The 21546-nt window shown below is 51.9% G+C and overlaps 5 protein-coding genes and 2 non-coding genes across 7 annotated transcripts; 3 read left to right on the forward strand and 4 right to left on the reverse strand.

Moving 5' to 3' along the window:
* Window positions 1–490: 490 nt before the first annotated feature.
* On the reverse strand, window positions 491–3371 carry SMAC4_08532 (uncharacterized protein). The gene has a single exon (XM_003345983.2). It carries the CDS (start codon window positions 3359–3361, stop codon window positions 2201–2203), a length of 1161 nt encoding a protein of 386 aa, XP_003346031.1. The 5' UTR covers window positions 3362–3371; the 3' UTR covers window positions 491–2200.
* A 3566-nt stretch (window positions 3372–6937) lies between these two features.
* Window positions 6938–7237, forward strand: SMAC4_08531 (uncharacterized protein; the record flags this gene model as incomplete). Its single annotated transcript, XM_003345982.1, has 1 exon — window positions 6938–7237. One exon carries the CDS (start codon window positions 6938–6940, stop codon window positions 7235–7237), a length of 300 nt encoding a protein of 99 aa, XP_003346030.1.
* Window positions 7238–11376: 4139 nt separating this feature from the next.
* Window positions 11377–12691, reverse strand: SMAC4_08530 (uncharacterized protein). Its single transcript, XM_003345981.2, has one exon. The coding sequence runs from the start codon at window positions 12518–12520 to the stop codon at window positions 11789–11791; it is 732 nt and encodes a 243-aa protein (XP_003346029.1). The 5' UTR covers window positions 12521–12691; the 3' UTR covers window positions 11377–11788.
* Window positions 12692–15947: 3256 nt separating this feature from the next.
* On the forward strand, window positions 15948–16032 carry SMAC4_13775. The gene is given in 2 exon segments: window positions 15948–15984; window positions 15997–16032. It is a non-coding gene; the product is annotated as a tRNA-Ala (tRNA).
* A 23-nt stretch (window positions 16033–16055) lies between these two features.
* On the forward strand, window positions 16056–16140 carry SMAC4_13776. Its single transcript is given in 2 exon segments — window positions 16056–16092; window positions 16105–16140. It is a non-coding gene; the product is annotated as a tRNA-Ala (tRNA).
* Window positions 16141–16347: 207 nt separating this feature from the next.
* On the reverse strand, window positions 16348–18502 carry SMAC4_12947 (uncharacterized protein). The gene has a single exon (XM_066091181.1). The coding sequence runs from the start codon at window positions 18300–18302 to the stop codon at window positions 16548–16550; it is 1755 nt and encodes a 584-aa protein (XP_065947104.1). The 5' UTR covers window positions 18303–18502; the 3' UTR covers window positions 16348–16547.
* Window positions 18503–19629: 1127 nt separating this feature from the next.
* SMAC4_08875 (uncharacterized protein) lies at window positions 19630–21408 on the reverse strand (the record flags this gene model as incomplete). The annotated part of the gene is made up of 4 exons (XM_003344084.2): window positions 19630–20016; window positions 20090–20611; window positions 20683–21000; window positions 21098–21408. The coding sequence occupies 4 exons, from the start codon at window positions 21406–21408 to the stop codon at window positions 19887–19889; spliced, it is 1281 nt and encodes a 426-aa protein (XP_003344132.1). The 3' UTR covers window positions 19630–19886.
* Between the last annotated feature and the right edge of the window lie 138 nt (window positions 21409–21546).

A 21546-nucleotide genomic window follows, 5' to 3' on the forward strand; every position in this document is an offset into this window, starting at 1 on the left:
GGAACCTGCAAGAAGAGAGGTCTAACAAGCTCGGCCAACAAGCTTCATTGACAAGGTTCGCAGCGACAAAGAGGGAGAACTAACAAGCTTCGCCCACAAACAACACCAACAAGGTTCACCGAGGACAAAGCAAAATGAGCTAACGAGCTTCGCCAACAAGCATCATCGGGGACAAAGAGATACGTAGGTGCCAACAAGCTACCAACAAGCTTCACGAACAATCTGCACAAAACAGGTTCCGTCAAAACCTAAAACCATCATGGACAAGCTTATCGCGAACAGGCTTAACGATGAACAAGCTTAACCACGAACAAGCTTGACCAGGGTAAACGTGCGACAAGATACGGTACAGAAAATGCGGTGCGAACCTGTGCTGCGGTACGGACCGTAGCGAAGCCAAGCATCCAAACAATTAAACATCAAAAACATGCATCACGGCCCGCAAAAGAGGCGTCAAAGGCCGGGAAGCTTGAAAGTGCGCGAGAAACTTCATAACCTAAAATTGACTCCTTAACCGCCAGCCGCCCGTCCACCGTAACCTTTTCTAGACTGACTACCTATCTATATAACGTAACCCATCATCGCAAAATACATGAGACGAAAACATAACCATAAACATAACAGTACTTTTTCGTTCTCATCCGCCCATTGCCAGTGACATTAGATCCATGATATCTGCTCCATACATCCATAACATAAACAACACGTGCATCCATCCAATCCAAGTACAAAAGGAAGCAAGCAGAACTGACAAAAAAAAGGGGGGTATAGATGTTTCTTCTAGTACATGATTTTTGGGGCGCGCAAGGGGGTATAATGTGCTTTTATCCAAACGAACTGAACTGGAAAAGGAAAGTGTAAAAGAGGTGAACAAAAGGAAGAGAAGATAAGAGAAACCAAGAAGGCGAGGAGCCGACGAGGTAACGAATGAAGTTTGTCTGGACTTGCAGCCTGTACCGGGTCCGCGCCGATGCCGATGCCGAAGTGGGGACCCCGAAAGTGGAGTCGCCGACCGGAGCGTGGTGTAAGTCGGTCGGAGGTCAGACACCGGGATGTGCATCCCCCATCACCGTGGTCACCGTGGTAAGGTACGATGACACTGACACACAGTGGCCATTGTGGCTTTGACACATGGTGTGATGAGGCTTGTGTTTTGTGTCTTGTGTGTCGGTGACTCGGTGTGTGGTGTGGTGACAGTGACGGTGGTGCTGGAGAAGTGTTTCGGGAAGACAAGAAAAAGGCCTGGTTGGCGTCCACTTCTCACGTGTGAAGAAGCTCGGCAAAGGGAAATTGAAAGAGAAAGGAAAAGGAAAAGGAAGGAGCGAGAAAGAATTCGTTTCGGGTTCCCGTCTTGGCCTCGCTTGGCCTCGGTCGGAACCTGACGTTCCTTCCTTCTCGACGCCCTTCTTCCTTCCTTCCTTCCTTCCCCAGGCTTGTTCCTTCCTTCCCTAGCCCACCCGAACCCGATGGGCCGATTTACCCCTTGGTTAATGCCGAATGGTCTGCCCCTCCGATTCCCGAACGGGAACCAAGGACGCAAGTCGACCGATTGGGGATGGCGGGGTTGGACGGCTGACAGGGGGTTCGGGAAAAGATGCTTTGTCTCTTCCGTTTCTGGCGTCTGTCCGAAACGAAAATGGGAAACCCCAGGAACGAGAGAAGAATCCTTGCCAGGGTGTGCAGGGCGCGATCGTAGGGCCAGTGTGTTCTTGTGTTTTGTTTGGAGGGGAGGATGCCGTTTAAGCCTGGGCCTGAATGGCGGCAATGCTTGAATGGGTGCTACCGCTGGCGCGCGGCAGACTGCTTGCTGCTGTCCTGTCAATCAGGCACAGAGGAGAGGGCGGTGCAGCGGTACTAGCAGACCCCTGGAAGGTCCGCTTGTGTTTGCTTGCTGCCCACGCGCGAGCCTTGCTGACCAGCCAATTTCGAAAGTCCAACGAAAACGAGGTGCCTTGCAGGAGACGACAGCCCAATCTGTCGCTGAGTGCAGATGCAGATCCGAAGACTGCCAATAGGGGAACGGGATTCAGAGGTGTTGTGATGTAATGTTTGGCATGCAATGGTAAAAACGCAGAAAAAAAGGGTCTCAGTTGCAGCGAAGCAATCAAAAGGAGGAGGCAGAAAAAACAGTTATCCAAAGACGGGTGTTGTTACAATGAGCATGGCTTTTGCTGATGGCCGTGGCGATTGATTAAGAAACCTATTGCCTCCGCGGCATCTTTGCGCCGGCGATCGCTTGCTGGTGGTAACGGTAGTCATCGTCGGCGGGATAACGGTTGTCAACGTAGCCAGCGGGCGCCGGGACGTAGACCGCTGGATGATGTGCCGGAGGAGCGGCAGAGCGTGGCTCGCGCATGCTCGCGTACTGTGGTGTTGTATAGGAGGGCGCGTTATACGAGTAATCGTAGGCATCTCTCCCAGAGACAACCTGGGGGCCTGGAACCTGTGGTCTGGGTGCACCACGACCAGAAGATTCAACGTAGCTATCACGCTGGTTGTTCCGCGGCTGGCCCCTGATGGTGACAGGTGGGAGAGATGGGAGAGATTGGTTGCTGCTCTTGGCATCGCTGTCTTCGCCCCGGGTGCGGAAGCGGCTGCGAAGACGCTCCTTCTCCTCATCAATGACCGATCGGTCGTGTGTCAGTGTCATTTGTCGCTCCCTCTCTAGCTGTCGCTCCCACTCATTGTCCATGTCCAACTTCTCATGTTCTCTATGTGGAGCGCGTCGGCTTGAGCTTCGGCGAGGTCTCCTGTCATCCGATGATTCGGATGGCGGGGGCATAGACATACTCTTGCGCCGGGGTCTCTTCATCTTTTCGGAATCGACAGATTCGCTCGAGTCTTTCGGGTCCTTTAGGTCTTTGGGCTTCTTGGCATCTTCGAGCTCCTGCAGCTTCTTGTTTTCATCCTTGAGTTTGGTGTTCTCGCTGGTGAGATCCTTGTTCTTCTGAAGTAGTTCGGTGTTCTTGGATTTGAAGTCGGCGAGTTGATCGGAAAGGACCTCGTTCTCGTTCTGCTTCGCGTCCAGTTGTGCTTGCAGTGTTGCCTCACTCACAATCACTTCCTTATGATCGACCTTGAGTTGGATGTGAGATGCTTGAAGCCGTTCAAGTTGCTGGATTTTGGCCTGCAGGTCTTTGATCTTGTCGTCCGCCTGCGTTAACTCGTTCTTGAGGCGCAGGATCTCGCGAGCGTCCCGCCTGTCGTCATAATCACGAGGTGTGTATGTACGATCACTGTTGGGAACACCGCAGTCGCTACCACTGAGAGAACCGACTCCAGAATCGCTCCTTTGGTGATCCGAGTAGTGGGACGCACCCGAAGGGGAGTCGTCCCGGAATCCAACCTTCTTGTGGGACATGGCTGCTGCGGGCGTCGTAGTAGCCTTGAGTGCGGGTAGGTAGGTAACTGTAGCTGTAGCTGTAGCTGTAGCTAGCTGTAACTGTAGGCGGAAGCGTATGTAATGGTAAGTTGATGATGGAAGGCTGAAGGGTGTTTTGACCAGAAGCAGCAGAGTGCAAAAATGTGTTGTGTGCTGATTTGACGGCGGAGGAGGGACGGTGCTGCAGAGGTGCCCGACTGGTTATATTATAAAGGAAGAGTGGGAGAGGAAAAGGTTGCGGGTAAAAAGGGACAAGAGGCAGGGGAGATGGGAGGCCCGCGCCGAAATTGGGTAACGGGCAAAAGACCAGGGGCCAAGGACAGACTGCGGCCGGTCTGACCAGGATTAGTGTGGCAGGGGGTGCAGAGATGCAAGTAAACTCGGTACTTTGCGCGTAGAAGAGGGTACCTCTGCTCAGTGACGTCCAGGGGCGGGACGGCGGATGACAAGGCTATACCGGCAAGATTAGGAATGCTGATGCTGCCCTGTTCTGTTTGGTTGGGTTGGGCCTCAATGGCACGGCGAAGACCAGTCTGAATCCCGGAATTGGGCGAATAAGCGGAGCTGGAAGCCGAGGGTATAAAGCACCGATGGTATGAAGTCCTGGCGCAGGAATGAGAGAAAAGATGATGCCGGGTTGGAATGGGTGGAAAAGATGTGCGTGTCTCACCGTCGTCACCCGGGAGACCATATCGTTTTTATTTTGTTTTCTCTCGACTGCGGTCCCTCGAGGCGAACGCAAGCCATGGGGCCAGCTGCTGCCTTTTCGACTGCGCAATCCACCAAAGCAAGCCCAAACCCAATAGCCAGAAAACACAACGGAAGGGGGTATGAATCCGCACTACGACCACACCTTGGGATAACAAAAGGTGGAAGCCGGGGCAAGAAGATGGCAAAAGGAAGAGATGGGAAAGGGTGGTGGCAGTGGGGAACCATACGGAACAGGATGGTCCAGGACTGGGCAGAAGCCAGGACGGGACTCTGAGCAGAGGTGTAGAAGGTACCCAGAACTCGGGGCGGTAGCAGTGGAGTCAACATCCAGGCAGCTCGCGCCGGCTACCGACCACGAGGCTCACCTTGGTGACCAAAAGGGAAACAAGGTCATGTAGGTACTGGCTACTTGCATCCCTGTAATCTCATGGGGATCCATTGATCGGCGGTCCATGTCGGACCTTGAAAAGAACCCAAGCATGGTGAGGCAGGGTCGGGAAACACAGCAAACACACTGCATGTGAAGGTCAATATATCCAGTTGCCCCTATGGGGACAGGAGCATGGGAAACACTGGGCATCAAACAGGAGGCGATTCTCAGCTCACTTCACTCACCTCCAGGGGCAACTGGGCCGTAAGATCACCGCAAGGCTGCGACAGACTAGAGAAGAGGAAGCAAAAGCGGTGATCACGGTAGGTAATATAGGTGAGAAAATCCCACAGCGGCACAGCCACACCCTCCCTGACACGTCCGGCTTCTGGCTTTCACCAAGGCGTCTTTTGGGAAAATGGTCAAAAGTTGGAAGAGGGTTGGTCGTTTGACATGACAGACGCGACGGCCAAGACAGGTTTAACAGGACGACAGCGACCTAAGTGTCGAGTCGGGCATGTCATGCTGGCGACCATCAGGCTTTTCGTTTGCCTGGCTGCATTTGCGGAAATTTGATGCTCGTTGCTTTCTTGTGAGCTTGCTCATCTTGTGGGTTTGCGTGTCCTGCGTGAGTCCTGGATTTTGCTCAGCCATTTCCCTAGCTCCAGAGGCTTGGTTTTGGCCGTTTCAGTGATCTGGCGAACCAGAATACTGGCGAAGGGGGTGCGTATAGGTAGGCGTGCTGAGCAGGACGAGAGTGGGCCTGGGTGGTATCTGGATGGCCATCTGTATGGGCGGATGGATAAGGTAGCTGATGGGGGACCGTCCGTTTGCTGATGGTTTGTGTCGCCATTAATGTGCCCTTGTGGTTCTGTTGGGGATAGTCCAAGAGGCCATTGCCCAATCCAGCCTTCTCTGATTCCGAAGCACCAGTCAGGAAGTGCATGATGAGGCGAGCAACAAAGGGAAGCGCGGCTTTGTGAATATGAAGCTATTCGTCCGGTCGCGCAAACAGACGTCTGACGGGCAGCGGACAAAGCAGGGGAAAGGGGGCACTTTGGTAAGACGTCTCCTGGCTATTTCTGGCCCACGATGCGCGGCTGTTGGATAACGCCGTGACTCACGCATTGAGCACCTTTATTATGCGTGCAGTGATGCGTCCAATGTGAGATGCAGGGCAGACGAGGCGAGCGGGCCAAAACGAGTCCAGGGAGTGCAAAAGGAGCCCTTTCCCTTGTCCGGGCCGAGGAAATCAAACCTTTTTAGTTCTGTCTCTTTGATTGTGTTTGACTGTACGTGTCCTGATGAAATTTTCAAATGCGTCGTCGCCGATTGGAGCCATTGTTGTTATTCTTGTCGGCCCTTGTCTCGTTCGTGTTTGTGAAGCGTCGCACGAGATTATCGCGAGATCTGGGCTTCCTGTTACAGTTTGTCTTTACTGTTTCTATCAAAGGAGTGATTGACAGTCGTTGAGGCTTTCAATCCGCCGCTGGTGGGCGATTTCGGTCGCTCATCTTTTTTTCGTTGACGATGATTTGTGCCTGATAGTGGAATGGGGAAGAGTTCGGGTGTGACGCTGAGATTCTTGGATGGCAAGTGAGAAGAAAAAAGGTTTCCAGGTTGTGCCCGAAGTGTGGGTGACAACGGGCAGGAATGGGTGACTTTTTGGTGGACGCCCCTCCCTTTTGCTCAGTGGAAGCTCAGGAAGGTGCCGTCCGCTTCCCCAAGTGCTCCTCCTCCGCTGAATCCACTCCGAATGACCCCGCGGATCCACACCGTGAACCGCGACGATCAGGAGCTCCACTGCACCCTCCTTCCGCTTTCCATCCTTCGTTTGAAAACTTTCCGGGAAGGAGAAGAGAGAGAAAAAAGTGAAGCCGTCGCGTGTGTCTTTGTGCAACTGCAAATCTCGCGACCTGACCTTTTCAGCCCATACTCGCTTACACCAAATCATTCATCTGGCCCGTGTTACCACACGCAAATGGCATGCTTTTCTCTGATTGTGGCTTTCCTGGCATGCCCAAGTCTGCCGATTCTCGTCACTTTCTCTTCGACGCGGTTGCAAAAGTCGCGACGGACATTCGGAGGCGTACATCAACTTTTTTTTTCTTCCCCTCAAAAGGTGAGGTCGTATCGACTAATCTGGCGCGGGCCAGTCTAGGGGCATCCGAATTCGACCTGTCGCTACTTGGATCACTCAGATTGGCAGAAAGGCGCGCGTCAAAAGGCCAGCTGCCACGGCCCACGGCTGCTACTGCAAAAGAAAAAGAAAAGCGCTGTCACGGGGTTCACTTGATGCAGTCGATGCCCGCTCCCGTCTTCAAGGTTGCCATGCGATGCACTCCCACAGTCTGATGCCCTGCCAATCTGGGGAGAGGGATGCAAGTCATAAGCTCCGTGTTCGTCCTCTCGGTCTCCAGTCAACCAGTCTCCTTCCGGCTAACCTTTTTTACGAGCTGTCGAGGTGAGCGAGGATGCCCGGCTCTCCCCGCAGCCCTATGAAGAAACGAATGGAGAATGGTTTGGTGGAGTTGCGGACGGGAGCCAAGAACGACTCCCAACAAGTCCAAGGTCACGACTCCCAACCAGTCCACTCACCACCACAAGGTCACGACTCCATCGACGGCGACGTGCTCCACCCGGGGAACAAGAAGCACGCAGGCGACGGTGTCCACTTGGAGGGTTCCATCGTCCGCCGTCGACCGTCGTTCCTTCCTCCTCCCACTCCAGTTTTCATCGACGCCGTCGACCGCACCATTGAAAGCGGGGAGTGAGATGCTTTTCCTAACCACCACACCGCGGTCGCTTTTACCGGTTTTACTGGTGAAACGAGGAAAGTCGTCAGTGTCAGGGTGTCAGCATGGGACCGATAGATAGACTGACTTCCATGGCCGCACTGCAATATTGGCGGACGGGGGGTGCAAAGAAACCCTCGAGGCGACCAGGGAAAACGCCGGGAGAGTGCCGAGGAAAAGCCGCCATCTATATAGTCTCCCAGGAGGTATACTAACTATGCGGTATGTACTGCTCCATGTTTGTCAAGTTCCTCATCCATCTGTCGGCCTACTCCCGTCTATCCGCCACTGGCTTCCATATTATTCCACCTAGTTTGAAGCACTCGCGCATTTGCGTCCTTGACTTCTTCATCTACCTGTTTCAAATCTGCAATATGCAATCCACCTCTCACCTCGTGGTCTCTATGAGTTCACACCTTTCCAAGTCTCTTCAGGTCATGCAAATGAAGACGATATGGAAAGGTGTGCAATTCCCGTCGTCTGAGTGGCTTATCAGCTCGACTGGATACTACAATCTGAGGACACGCTGCAGGCTGTAGAGGTACATGACGGGGACATGACCTTTAGCAGATCAGCCATTTACAAAAAAAATGGAAAGACTGACAAAGATGGAGGGGGGGTCTCGTACGGCCGACATCGCACACCCCCTTTTTGGCAACTTTCGATCAAAGTTGGCCATTTGATAGGCCCGCTCGAGTTTCCACCCTCGCCGAAGAGGGTGTGATGGACATTCCCGGAAGCCAAGGTCAGAGGAGAGGTGGAAGAGTTGCGTGAATATCCAGGCTGAATTGCTCATTCAGACACTCTCTCCTGATAAGAAAAATAGCAGACGGAACATCGGCTCACTAAACTCCCGGAAGATGTGACCATCTTTCCAGTCCTCCGGCTTTTCTTGTTGGGCCGGCGATTTCGCACCGGCCTCTACGAATTTCCATTCATCAAGTCTACGACTGCGCAAAGAATGCGCAGTTCAAAAGGTGCGACTCCCTGTTCTCATCACCTGCCTGTTTTCTGTTCTTATCCGTCGGCGGCCACGATGTCCACAAGGTTTCAGAGATACACTACGTCGCCAGCCGGCCGTTTAGATTCGATCCGACACACAAAAAGCAAGCAACAGCCTTGACACGCCTTCGATCAGGATGCTTGCACTTCTCCCTCATGCCCTCTTCCCGTTCTTCACGTAAACATGTTTTCCTTGTTATGCGGCCGACAAATTGCCCAGGCAAAGCTCCATCCGGACAATCAAACCCGATCAAACCCTTCGGTTGGCGACAAGATATGTTCACGCATTAACACGAATAGTCACTTGCCTCCATCGGATGGGGTTGAAGAAGGCGGCAGTTCGCCAAGCCATCTCTGCCTAGCGCCAACAGGGGGGGTCTCCGACCACTTCCAAGAATCGACGATAACTTTAATGATCCTCCAACCTTCATTGTGATCACAAGAGTTTCTGATAACTCTGTTGGCGGCTCCCTCACCTTGAATGTCAGGCTTCCATATCCACCGTGTCACCTCGGTAAGGAAAAGGGTGAGGAGGCTTTGTAAGACTGCCGACGGGAAATATAGCCTTGCCCTGTCTCATCTATGCGCTTAATCAACCCTCGGCTTCTTGCTTCGTTTTAATCCCTTGTTTCCTAAATGGCGATGCATATCTCCGCCCGTCAGATCTCAGATGCACTGACCAGCCTGATGAGAATGCCCATTGTCTGCCTAAGATGCCGAGGCTTTTTCTACGTTCCACTTCTAACAAACTACCATGTCAGTATCCGCTTCTGGAACTATATCGCAGGCAGAAAGCCTAAGTCCGACAGGTGACAGCCTCAGATCGGGTTTGTGATATGGCATGCATGGAGGAGGCCAGGAATGTGTTTCCCCTCACCTAGGTGAATCGCTCCGGCGGAAGCCTTCCGCAAGCTATACACGCAGTACTAACCATGCAGCCATTCACAACCAAGGCTAACTACACATAGCCATCACGGCCATTCATATGCCGACGTTCGGATAGGTCTAGACTTTGTCGCCACTCTCCCCAGGCTGCCAGACAGGAAATATGCAGGGATTACTTACAGCAACTCACTAGTTGTTGATCAATTCTGACTTACTCCACCAGCGAACGTGGAGGATCGTCAAACATCAAGCGATGGCGTGCCATTCCAGCGGTATCATTTGCTTCTAATGCTCGGACTACACGCACACTAGCCGATGCCTTACATGAGGCAAAAACAAAAGTGAAAAATTCCAACTGCTAGGCTGCACATCAACAACTTCTTGTGATGATCAAAGTTCCGGAGGTTCGGGAGGCTTTCTCCCTTTCTCGCTCACCTTCCTCGTCCTCCTCACCACAACGCCTCGTGCCCCGCACAAAGTACATTCTACATCTAAGACTACAATCCAATCCAAACAGTTCTCCGCCATCCCACATCTTCATCGCCTCTGCACATCTCCTGCAGAAGAACCAAACTCTCGCTGCCCATCTGCCCATCTGAAAAAGCGACAGGTCTCTTGCCTTTGTCTTCGATGCATTTCTCCTGCGTCTAATCTGCATGCGTCTGCGTATGCGTATTCCTCCATTGCAGCCGTCCCCCTTCAACAGCGATCGCTTCGTCAGGATGCATTGTTTCTATTGTAGGTAATTTACGGAGACATGTACCTTCTGTGCAGAATTATGTGCGGCGGGGTGGGGTTGGGTCCGGTTCATGTTGATATATATCAGCGACCAACGAAAGGGTCAAAGGACAAAAAGGCCCATGTGAATCCCAATCGCAAGTAACTGGATCTCCACGGGTACAGGTATCCTTGGACGACTTCAACATTGGACGAATTGGACAATGGATATACGACTTTTTAGGGTATCTACATATCTTTCTCTACCAGGCAACAGCCTCGTCGACCCCTCGTCGACCCCTCCCTCCTCGTTTTGTCCACTGAAAGCACCTCCCTCAAGTGGAAGCTCACCTCAACAGAGGTTCTTGGCGGGGCGTCCCGCATTACTTATCAGTTGTCACTTATCATCAGCAAGTACGACCCTTACGACCCTTTTGTCACCTCCCGTCTAGGTCGTTCCTTCCCTCTCAAATCCAGACCATCCAACCACGGAGATTGAATCGACCAATCTTTCAAAACTTGAAACCGGAGAAATTGAATGCATGTGATTGGTCGCGGCAGCACCAAGGACCCGACAAGTCCAGTCCTTCAAGTATCTCCCGTCACTTCCTTCCTTCGGCATTTCAAGTTGTTGTTGCTCTTTTCTTCCATCTGTGTCTTTTGGTTTCTATATAGAGGTACGTATGCCTTGTACAATTCGCCCAGTCCTCTTTCAATGCCCTCTCGTGGCCTCTTCAGGTTCTGTGTACCTACCTACTACTAGCTTGGTCTCGCATCGTTCAACGAATGCGGTTGTTAGCTAGCTAGGAGCTATCCCGTCTTGTTAATAAGAAAGCTGGTTAAATAATTGAAGATCTCAGTGCAGATTGCAGTAGAGTGGTTGAGGATGAATGAAGTTCCTGAGGACTGAATCTCGTCTGACCTCGTTTGATCGGCCCGTCGATCTGACTTGATTAACGCAGCTTAACTTAACTTTAACTTTACCTCATTACAACACTGAAAGGCCGCTGTGCTAAAGTCATCTATCTGTCATGCCCAACTGGATCGGCCAGCTATCTACCAAGATTTAGAGACTGGTTGTTTGTGCCGTGTTTGGGTGTATGTATGTAACTGAAGCCAGTTGTGCTCCTTTCGGATTCGGGCTCCGGCTGGATCCGGGATTTGGTGATGCACGACATGACAGCACAGCACGACACGACACATGGCTTGAGGAAGAGATATACCGAATTGGGCAATCCGCGTAGGTAGGAGTCACAACTTTGTACCCGCTTGTGCATCGTGGGTACCTAGTAATTGCTTGGTTTGATGTCGGTACATGATGTCGGTACATGATGTCGGTACATAATGAAGAGCTCACGCGGTTTTTTTTGGGAAGAAATGAGTAAGTGGTGAACCGGGGGTGACTATGGACTGCGAAGATGTGAAAGAGACGTTGAACAAAAGTCTATGTTGTCTATTGTATCGGGTGTAATGGTGAAAGATAAGAAAAATACTATGGGTGATTGCAAAACAATCCACCCTGTGGTGCCTCCTGCTCCTCTCCTGCTGTCTACCAAATCCAGGATTTTAAGCAGAGAAACCGAATAAGTACAAGAAAGGGGTATCGTTATCGTGTAGATGTCATGAATTTGAGAAAAGATTTGAAAAATTTGAACCCGAGTGTAATAATACCTGATAACAACCGTCGTAAAAGTTCACCTAAAAAATAAAGAAGAAGAAATGCCAAGTGTACCCATGATGACAATGGTATCGTACACTCCATCGTCAAATCACGAAAAGTCAAACCAAAGAAATTCGGGTGTGTTTGTAAAGGGTATCCGACGGAAGCGTAAGGTAACTCCTCGAACACTCACATCACAGATAAAGAAGACACAAGAACGCGTCTCTCATCCACCCTGCTCACGACCGACCCCAACAGACACTCACTCAATGGCGGAAAACCCTCAACGGCTGCGCCAAATCAATAATCTCACGAAGCTGGTCGTTCTCCGCCCTCAGACTCTCGCTCTGTGTCCTGAACGTCTCGCTCTGGCCCCTGTGAAGATCCAGATTCTCCCGCAACCTCCCGCAACGACGCTCGAGATCGATGTTCTTCCGCTTTTCCGACTCGCACTGTAACCGCCAATTCGCCATCTCCTGCTTGAGCGCATTGATCTGATCAGCCATGTGCCTCATCTTTCCCTCGCTTTCGTGGCGCAGCTCGCGGTTTTCGGCTTTGAGATCGTCCTTGTCTTTCCTGAGCTTGGAGGTCTTCCGTTTGAGATCATGGATGAGGTCGTCCTGGCGGCCCTCAACGTCGGACAGACTGTCGAGTGTTTGTCGGAGGTTAAGGTTCTGAGCCTGGAGTTGGTTGATACGGCCGTCCTTCTCTGCGAGATCGAGGTCCTTTTCCGCAAGCTTGTGGTCTCTTTCGGCAAGCTTGTTGCGGAGGGTCTGGTTCTGACGGTAGGCTTCGTCGTAGGCCTCCCGGAGGACGCGGTCGTGGTCGGTCATTGTGTTGGTGATGTTTTCTGTTGATAGATTGTCCCGGTAGACGTAGATGCGCTCTTCGCTTCGGGTTCGGGGCCGATGGCGAGGGCTGGGGGGACTTCTTGGGTTTGGGTTTCGAGGGCTCCTGTCAACCGCTCGGGTTTCGATGTAGACTCGATGAGCGGGCATAGGGCCGGTGTTGTATGTGGTGATCTTGAGAGGAAGCTAGGTAACTTATAAAAATACTATCAAGGCCGCAGTGGGATGGCGGTGACTAATAGTTGATGGGTAGGGCAGTGATTGGTAGGGCTGAGCTAGGAATATGCAGGTATCTAGCTGCAGGCGTTCGTTGCTTGTTCACCACTAGGAGTTGAGAGAAGTGAAGATGGCCGGAAATGGGGGAACGGAGCAGGTTGGGATAGGTTGGGTGCGGCTTGTTTAAGAATGACGATAGCTAGGCACCATGTTGTGATAGGACACTGGATAGGATGGAGAGGTGTGTGGCACAAAGGTCACCAAACACCACAACACTGAATGACACGTCTGGAACCCGGTTCCGGAGCGAGGCGTCTAGCAATGCCACGGTAGGTTGAATTGAGTTCCATCAGTGTTGACATTGGATGGAAGGGTAAAAGGTCCAGACTAACACCCAGAAAGAGATGGACTTGGATGTAGGGTTCTGCATGGATGTGTCCATGACAAGCAATGACAGGATTACAACCTAGACGCAGCCGCAACTCCAGGGGCAATCACAGATCGGAAAGGCTAGAGGCACTATGATGGCGGCCGCCGACATGATTGGGACAACAACTTTGTTCCCCCTGGCCTTTTGCCCTTGGATGTTGTCCATGCCCCATGGGGAGGGCTGTCCTGATGCACTGGTGCCTGGGGCTTGTTTGCTAGGAAGGTGTACCGGGGAAAAGGTGTGCATGGTAGGGGGGGAGGGATGCCATCTCGAAAAGAATGACACCGGTATGACTAGATCTCGTGTAGTTGAGATAAGGTGTATGAGTGTCTCAGGTCAAGGTCAGCAAAGACCAACCCAACGGTTATTCCTCTTCCACTTGGACGGTGAATGACCTCGTAGCGGTCAAGACGGACAGCGTAAGAAGGGGTGTACCTCCAAAAATTGCAAGACAAGAGTACAAAAAATGAGGACGACGACAAGAGTGTGGTGATGAGACAGCCAGAGACGGACGATATCGGAGACAGCCCAACGCGATGGGCCACAAAATGGCAAATGACGTAGCTTCGACTCGGTGAGGTGCCCCTCCAAATGGCCAGCCAAGGTGAGAGGCCGACGATGCTTACGGTATCGCATCGCAATGTGGCATTGTCGCTTAATTAGAGCAACCGAGAGGTCTGGACTTGCAATGGAGAATGCAATGGAGAAGGCGCGCTTGTTGTCGTTGCCTGGAATTCCTGAAGGTGATGTGAAGTTGCAATCAAAGGAAAAGAATAAACGCGGCAGTCACGTTCGGGACACCGACTGGCTCATCAGTCGCTGTGCGTCAACGGCTAGCGGGGATGGCAGGTGGGTGGTACACATGCCACGGGGCCCCTCATCCACTGAGGGAACACCCCCTCGACCACTGTGGCTGTGTGGCTTAGGTGCCCCCCCCTTATTGTGCCTCACTGCCCCGGAGTCCTCCTTCTGCCATCCATGACAACGACGTGGACCTTCCACGTCACACCTTCCTCAACCTCTTCTCCTCCAACACCGGGCTTTTGTAATTTTTCTTTCAGCCAACGAAAGATGTTTTTTTGTTTGCCTACGGACTAATAAACAAACGCTCATCATTCAATATGCGAAAGGCTGTCAGTGTCTACACAAAGTTCCCTGCCGCTTGTCATTTGGAATGGAAGTCGTCGACGAGTTTGGCGATTGTCCATGTAGTCACAACCCCCGCAACAGGCACAGGCTGTCATTCGGATACAAGTACACCACCACCACCACATGGCTCATAACCATGACTTCACCAGCCTCTCAGCCTCGCTTCGATAGTCATACGGCAACCCTTTCCCGAAATCCTTTGGCGGGTCGCTCGTCACGTTCCTGCATACCCCCTCGAAATTGGGCTTGGACATTCCAAAGAGTGTCGAGGTTATGCAATCCCCAAAGTCCAGATCTCCAGCCTTTCTTTGCGGCTGAAAACTCCGATCCAAAGACGGCAAGGCTCTATGGCTCAGCAAATCCGTCCGTCCTTGTCGTTGGACTGATGGTCCTCTGCGACCGTGGCATGAGTCGTGCCTCGTTGCCACAGCAAGAGCCTCTGTCCGTGCCGCTTCTCCCAGCTGGTCAACAGCCAGATGTGGTGGTATCAAGAGGCCGCCATATCCTCTTTTCTATCATCAGAGTACCCTTTACTAGCATACATCTGCCCGGGCATAACTCATCGCTAATTCATCTTCACAGTTACACACCACTGGTCCTTGGTTGGCCCAGAGATCGATGGGTCTGATCAATCAAAATACAACTGTAACACGAATCAACCTTTGTTATACAGTCACACAATCCGAAATCCGAACTGCGCCGGCTTCATCGGTGATTAGCCATTAACCTAGGCCTATCAAACATTCCCGATCTTCTACACGCAAGCCGTCCATCGTGATAACCGAGAAGCCTAGGACATTATCAAGTTATGCCTGCACCACAATCCGACTCCGAATCAGCCTTCGAATCAGCCTTATCCCCCAAGTGTTGTTCTAGAAGCCTAGTTTGCTTGGTAAGCACAATCAATATCATGGACGAATAGAAGAGAGGACCGCAAACATCAGGGGTTCTAGGCTCTCCGGTCTTTACGTACCACTACAGACTGGAACGCCATGCATCACCGTTGCGCACCGAGTGCGAGGGCTTACCAGGCTATGTTCGATGATCTGTCATCGGCCCATACGCTCATCATCTTCGACCCAAGGAGCTCATGTTGCTGCTACCTTTACTAGTGTGCGGATGCGGTCGAGTGGTTTGGGCAGTGGATATCATCAGCGCCTCTGATCAAGTTCCTTGTGGTTGTTCGCTGGTAACTATCGGCGCTTGCATCCTACGCCTGCAGGGTTTCATCCATCACCAGTGGCTCACGCCACTTTTTTCGTTTGTGTTCTTTCCTTTCTCTTGACCATGTCGGGAGTTATCCAAGAGGTGCAGTTTGCCTAATATGGATGGGAGCGGATCGGTACACAGGCTTCTGCGTTAGGCAGACATCGCGCCGGGAATGGAGACCCGTCGGGGACCAGGAGTGGAGGGTACCCGGCAGAGAATGACCGCTGAACACCTACACGCCCCAACTATCTTCAGTCAACCTGTCAGACGCTTCTGCTCGTCTACTTACTGTCACCTGTGCCGTCCTCACAATTCCTGTCTCTGAGATTGCCATCACCCCCCGAGGCGTGTGCCACCAATCCTCCCGCTCGTTCATTGCGTTGTTACGCTTTCCAGTTGCATCTTCTAATTCTTCCACCTAATCATGTTGAATGTGTAGGCTCCTGTCTTTTATTTGGGCAAAGACCATCGCTCCATTTCTATCGACGGACTTAGCAGACTGCTTAAGGCCAGGATTGCTCTGACTCAGGTTCCTGAGTATTGTTTTCGGAGAGCTTTACAACAACACAGTTAGGGCGTGTGGCTCAGTTGGTAGAGCGTTCGCTTAGCATACTTACTTGTATGCGAAAGGTCCTGGGTTCGATTCCCAGCTCGTCCACTTCTCATCTCCATTTCTCCTTAGGGCGTGTGGCTCAGTTGGTAGAGCGTTCGCTTAGCATGTTTCCGAGCATGCGAAAGGTCCTGGGTTCGATTCCCAGCTCGTCCAATATGACTAATGAGATGATTTTTTTGCCCTTTTTCATCCTACTTCTCCTTCTTTTAACTTCTTCTTTGCATGATTGATTGCCTTTGGGCAGATGAATACCTTTTTCATGCTTTTATTCTCTCTTTTGGCTCCCCAAAGCAGGATATCACGATCTGTTTTGGTTGTGATCTTTGTTTTGGGACTTGACATTTGGTCTCTTATTTTGCTGCTCGTGGCGCAACCCAGGTCTCAATTTCAGCGATTTTGATGAACTCTGATCTTCAAGTTTTGCTCAAATTGGTTAATGAAAACCCAATCGGCTTTGTATACAATATACTTGGTTTGGGTTCCCAAAATAAGAACTATATACAAATGAACTATCGAAAATGGACTTGCTCGAGTCAATCCAAGACAAGCGCAAACCTTAGTTATATTTTATTTTCCCGTCCCCTAATTGGGGCCTCACCTTCGCTCAGATGCTCATCAGACTCATCAACATGTCCCTGCGGTAGCCCTCTCTCCTTCAACTTCGCTTTTATCAGCTCCGCTTTCTCCTCACGCCCTTCCACGTCTTTGTTTGGGTCGCCCGGAACGGAGATCGAATGGTTCTTGTCCTCCGCAAGCAAAAGCGGTGTCTTTCCCCGATCATCCTGCAGCATCCTAGCACCCCTATCCAACAGCAATTTCACCATGCTGATATCCCCCCACAATACCGCTCGATGTAGCACAAGGCAGTCCTCCCATGCGATGCCAATTGACTTTGGCGCTGGACAGGTTACAATGTTCAAGACCTCCTCCAGCCCATTATCAAGCAAGTACTTCAGAATCTCTTCGTTACCCGTATACCCCCCAGCATAGGGCAATATCTTCCGTCGATCGGTCCTGCTCATCGCCTGGAGTGAGTCCAACCCAGCTGGGAAGCAGGATGATAGTGCATATTCAATAAGCCTGATGCTCAGCGCGTTGTTGCTTCGGCTCTTTGGTGGGTGTCTTTTTGCGTGATCCCATTCTTGCCCCTCAGCAAGCTTTTGTAGCAAGGTCAGGCGTCCTTTTGCCGTATCTAGAAAGCCCACTTCTTTGAAGGCGTCGAGCAGATCCTTCTTTTCGGCCTCAGAGACATCGTTGGCAACGAGAAGCTCTAGACCATATGCAGCACTGCTGCGCCACCGGGTACGAATCAGCGCCGCTTCGACATCATAGGGAAACGGCCTCAGACTGGAATGGTACTCGACGCAACACTGGCCAATCCAGTCGCGGAGGAACTGCGTATGTGGTGAGACCGAGTCGGAAGATGGCGGCCCGGAAAGGGCGATGTGTTTGACGAGGTTGGTATACTGGCCTTTGGCCCCGGGGCTGTACATGCAATATCTCTCGCGCGCAGTCCGGTCGGCAAGGACGAGCGCGAGTTCGCGCATCGGAGCGCTGAAGAGTGGGGAAAGGTGCTTGGGCAGAACTGAAGCCAGAGCATCGAAACGTGCCACGAGGTCCCCGACAGCCTCGGCAGCTTTGGTCGGGAAGTCGTCTTCATCATCGTCAACCTCGTCGTGTTCCGGGCCGGACTGGTTGGGCAAATTCTTTCGAGCTAGATCTTGGCGACGATAAAGAAGATGTATGTAAGGTCTCCAATCAGGATGCTTGGGCGTCAGAAGCAGACGGAGGAGCTCAATGATGACGGGCAAGTAGGCCTGGCGGGAGCTACTGCTCAGGTCGAAGATCACGTAGTAGCACTCTGGTTTGATGAAGCCTTCTGCTACACCCACACCGTCCACCTGGAACTTGAATTCCAGCGTGTCGAAGGGCTTGGGCTCGTTGACCTCGGGCTGCTTCTCTTCGGAAGATAGCCCTTCGGCAACCACCGGTTCTGTTTCCGTTTTTGATTCTTGTTCTTGTTGGTTTGCCTGCTGCTGCTGTTCCCGTCGCTGCCTCTCTCGCTCCCAGTACTGCACCTGAACGTCGTACCATTCTTGGGATTGGTCCACGACCAGTTCAGTTTGGGGATCTTCTCCTTCTGGACCTGACTGCTGCTGCTGCTGCTCCTCCCTGAAGACGTAGAATTCGGTCTTCCTGAAGGACCAGCGCGGGTCGATGGCCCTTTGATACAGGGCCGGTGAGGCTCGGCGGAAAACGGTGCCGCAGTCATGGATTTCGATGTCATCAGGCGAGTCAGGCATGTTGACGGGCATGTTGACAGTAAGTAGGTGGTGTTTGTGGTGTCGGGCTGGACGGGAAAAAAAACAAAGCAAAAGGAAGTTTGTGTTTGAAGGCCACTATGGGGGGATGGAAGGATGATCAAAGTGAGTGAGTGGCCGGTTGGTGCGACGATGAAACTATAGTTATTTGTGCCACATCTGCGTCTGAGAAGAACAGAGAGAACTTAGAAGGGTTCCCTCACTCCTCATTTGTATCCCGATTTTCCCATTGAAGCTTTCATCCAATGCACGAAAGGAGGCGTCGGCCGCTACATTACATGCAACGGAAAAAAAGCCCCGTGAGCTGCCTCGAGGTCTACCTTACCAATGGTAACACTGACGAAGTGGATTCCAAACTTGAAGCTATTGCGGGCTGTGCCGTTTGGCCTTGTTGTTATCTTTTAGTTGTGGAAACTGACTTATCCCAAATAGGTAGCTACGTGCTTCCGTGCACATTGTTGGTCGTTCGTTAAGTCATGAAGTCGGATGTCGGGTGAAGGAACAGAGAGGCATCATGGCGCAGGTGGTTGCAGATGGTTGCAGATGGTACAGTGCGCCTTTGGCCGAACGCTAGGTACCTATTTGGGCGGTAGCGGGATGGCCCGCCTCTGTCTGTCTTGCTCTTCTCTGCTTCTATTGGCGTGAACGAGAATTTGGTAGTGTATGGAGCAAAGGGGAAAAAGATCTGCAAACCCAAAACTTCCAGAACTCCAAGTCCACTTAGGCATGGCCTTTCGTCCCCAACCCGATTGACCCACCCTCAACACTGCCCGTCACTGCCCGTCAGCACTAGGTAGAAAAGAATTTGAACGCGCACCTTCGAGGATTGTACCAGACGAGAGGCCTCTGGCCCGTCGAGTCCGATCGTTGCCCGCGGGTGGGATGCTTGTCTGTCACGGTAATATTGACAGAAGGTGGGTCTGCCGTGCCTTCTCAATTCTCAGATGGACGTGGGTTGGAAGTCAATGGGGGAAGACAGAAGGAGTGATGAGATCATTAGCGACGGAATAGGATGCCCGGTGATGGTACGGCTAGCACTCAAGTGAGTGACACCGCTATCCCGTCAGGCGTCATCCGCGACCTCCAAGCCCGAGTGTCTGAGAGGTCGATTTGGGCTTGATCCGATGGTTTGTCAGCTTGAGTCTAGATCCATCCATCGCTCAATCACTGTTTCCTCAGACCCAGCTGTGATTACTTCTTCAAACCTGTCCAAGGCACCTTAAATACTTGAGGTTGTGTTCTCCTGCTTCCCTGACCGGAATGAGGAATGAGAATGGATCTTGTTCGAGTCATCGTCATCGTCCTCCAGGACAATTGAAAGCCAAACAGCCTACATCAACATCCATCTCTCAAGATCACATGTCTTGCAAAGATTAGGCAGGTAGGTATGCATTGGGACTTTGATCATCATCGTCATTCATACATCATCAACCATATCCCACCTTAGTCCTACGCCTTACCCATACTACATATGCATATAAATACTCCTTTATCCTTCCATATGCTGCCTTATGTAACACAAGAAAGCAAGCCGATAACTCCGAACACACACTCCGCTCATTGAGTGAGTTAACTCCCTCAAATCTTAAACTTAACCATGGGCGGAACATTCGTCAACTCAGCGCCCCTGCTCTTCAAGACGCTCTTAACCTTTCCCTCAGCCTCTGTCCAGCTGGCGGGCGGCTCGCCCTTGATCAAGTCACCGATACTATTCAACTTGTTAACGACCACATATCTTCATCACAAGTAAAGACCGGGTCAAGGAGAAAAAGAAAACATACCCAGACAACAAAATCTTGACCTTCTCCTCAATCTCCGTCGGCGCAACCGAGGACCTCATACCAGCCACCACCTGCCTAGTATAATTCGTCAACGCCTTCTGGAATGTCTTCTTGAGGGCCTCGTTCCCGACGCGGCTGGTCATGTCGGCGATGGGATCGCCAGGAATGGCCGCCATGCCCATGTTCACCAGGGTCTCGCCAATGTAGCGACCGAGGGTGGCCTCCTCAAACTCGGCCAGCAGCATGGGGTCCTCAATCAGGTGCTCCTTGATCTCGGTCTCGATCCAGATGCCGATGGGCGTGGCGATGCCGGCGCCGATAACGGACCCGAGCGTCTCGCCCAGCATGAAGCCGATGACGACGCCAACGCAGACCACGGAGCTGTTGGCGCACTTGGCCAGCGCGCGGGCGGCGTGCTCGTAGTTGCCGGCCGCGGCGTGCACGCCCGCGATGGCGAAGCCGATTAGGGGCACGCCTTCAAAGGTCTTGGCGAACCACCCGTCGCGGTCCCAGAAGCCGTCGCTGTTTGTTTCGTGGTGTTAGTGTGTTTTTTTCTTCTTTTTTTCTTCATCTTCTTAAGAAGCTCTACTCACTGTCTAACAAACTGAAAACTGCCATTGTTGTTCATGATGCAGATGGCCAGGTTAACTTCGGCAGGCTGCCATTGCTTGTTCCAGTTCCTCAGCTCGGCCTTGAGGGTAAGAGCGCCGGGCGACGGCTCGAGCTTCAGCTTCTGGGCCGAGTGGTAAAAGTGGTTGTCGTCCGACTGAAAAGAGCCATTGTTGTTGGCGTAGTGATCGTTGAGGTCGATCTCGGTCACGTTGAACTTGCCATTGTAGCCGAGGACGAGACCGCGCAGGACGCTGCCCTCGAGATGGTAGAAGGTGCCCGTCTTGAGAATGGATTCGTGCCTGTGCAGTCAACTAAGTCAGCATGAAATGTTGTCTAAAAAAGAGCTCAGGTGTACGAGATGCGTGCCGGGTGAGGGTGGTAGAGTGGGCCACTCACATGTACTGCTTGAATTTGAGCTGTCCATTATCGTTGGTAATGAAGAGGTTGAGGTCAATTGTTTGCTCGTCCTGGTAGTACTGATAACTGTCCTGCATAGACGCATGGAGGACTGAGCCTGTAAGATAGACATTCCTAGCAGTCTCATAGAATCTTTCAATGCTTGTGTCAAAGTATCCCTCCCTGTTGCCGATATATTGGTTGAGATCGATGCTAGACCATGATCCCCAGTAGCCGTTGCTGTCCTGACAATTAGCCGTGAGTGTGGATCCATCGAGTTGGACGTCTCGGCAGCTGTTGTAGAAAGCCATTTTGTTGTTGAGGCGAGCAATATCTTAACTTGAGGAGAAGAGTGGTTTGGAATGTGGGCGCATATGATGAATTAAGGACGGAGATGAGATGCAGAACACCAAGCAGGAGGGAGTGACAGCGAGGTCTATATATCTTGG

The sequence above is a fragment of the Sordaria macrospora genome, chromosome 5 (genome assembly GCF_033870435.1).
Source record: "Sordaria macrospora chromosome 5, complete sequence".
NCBI lineage: Eukaryota > Fungi > Ascomycota > Sordariomycetes > Sordariales > Sordariaceae > Sordaria > Sordaria macrospora.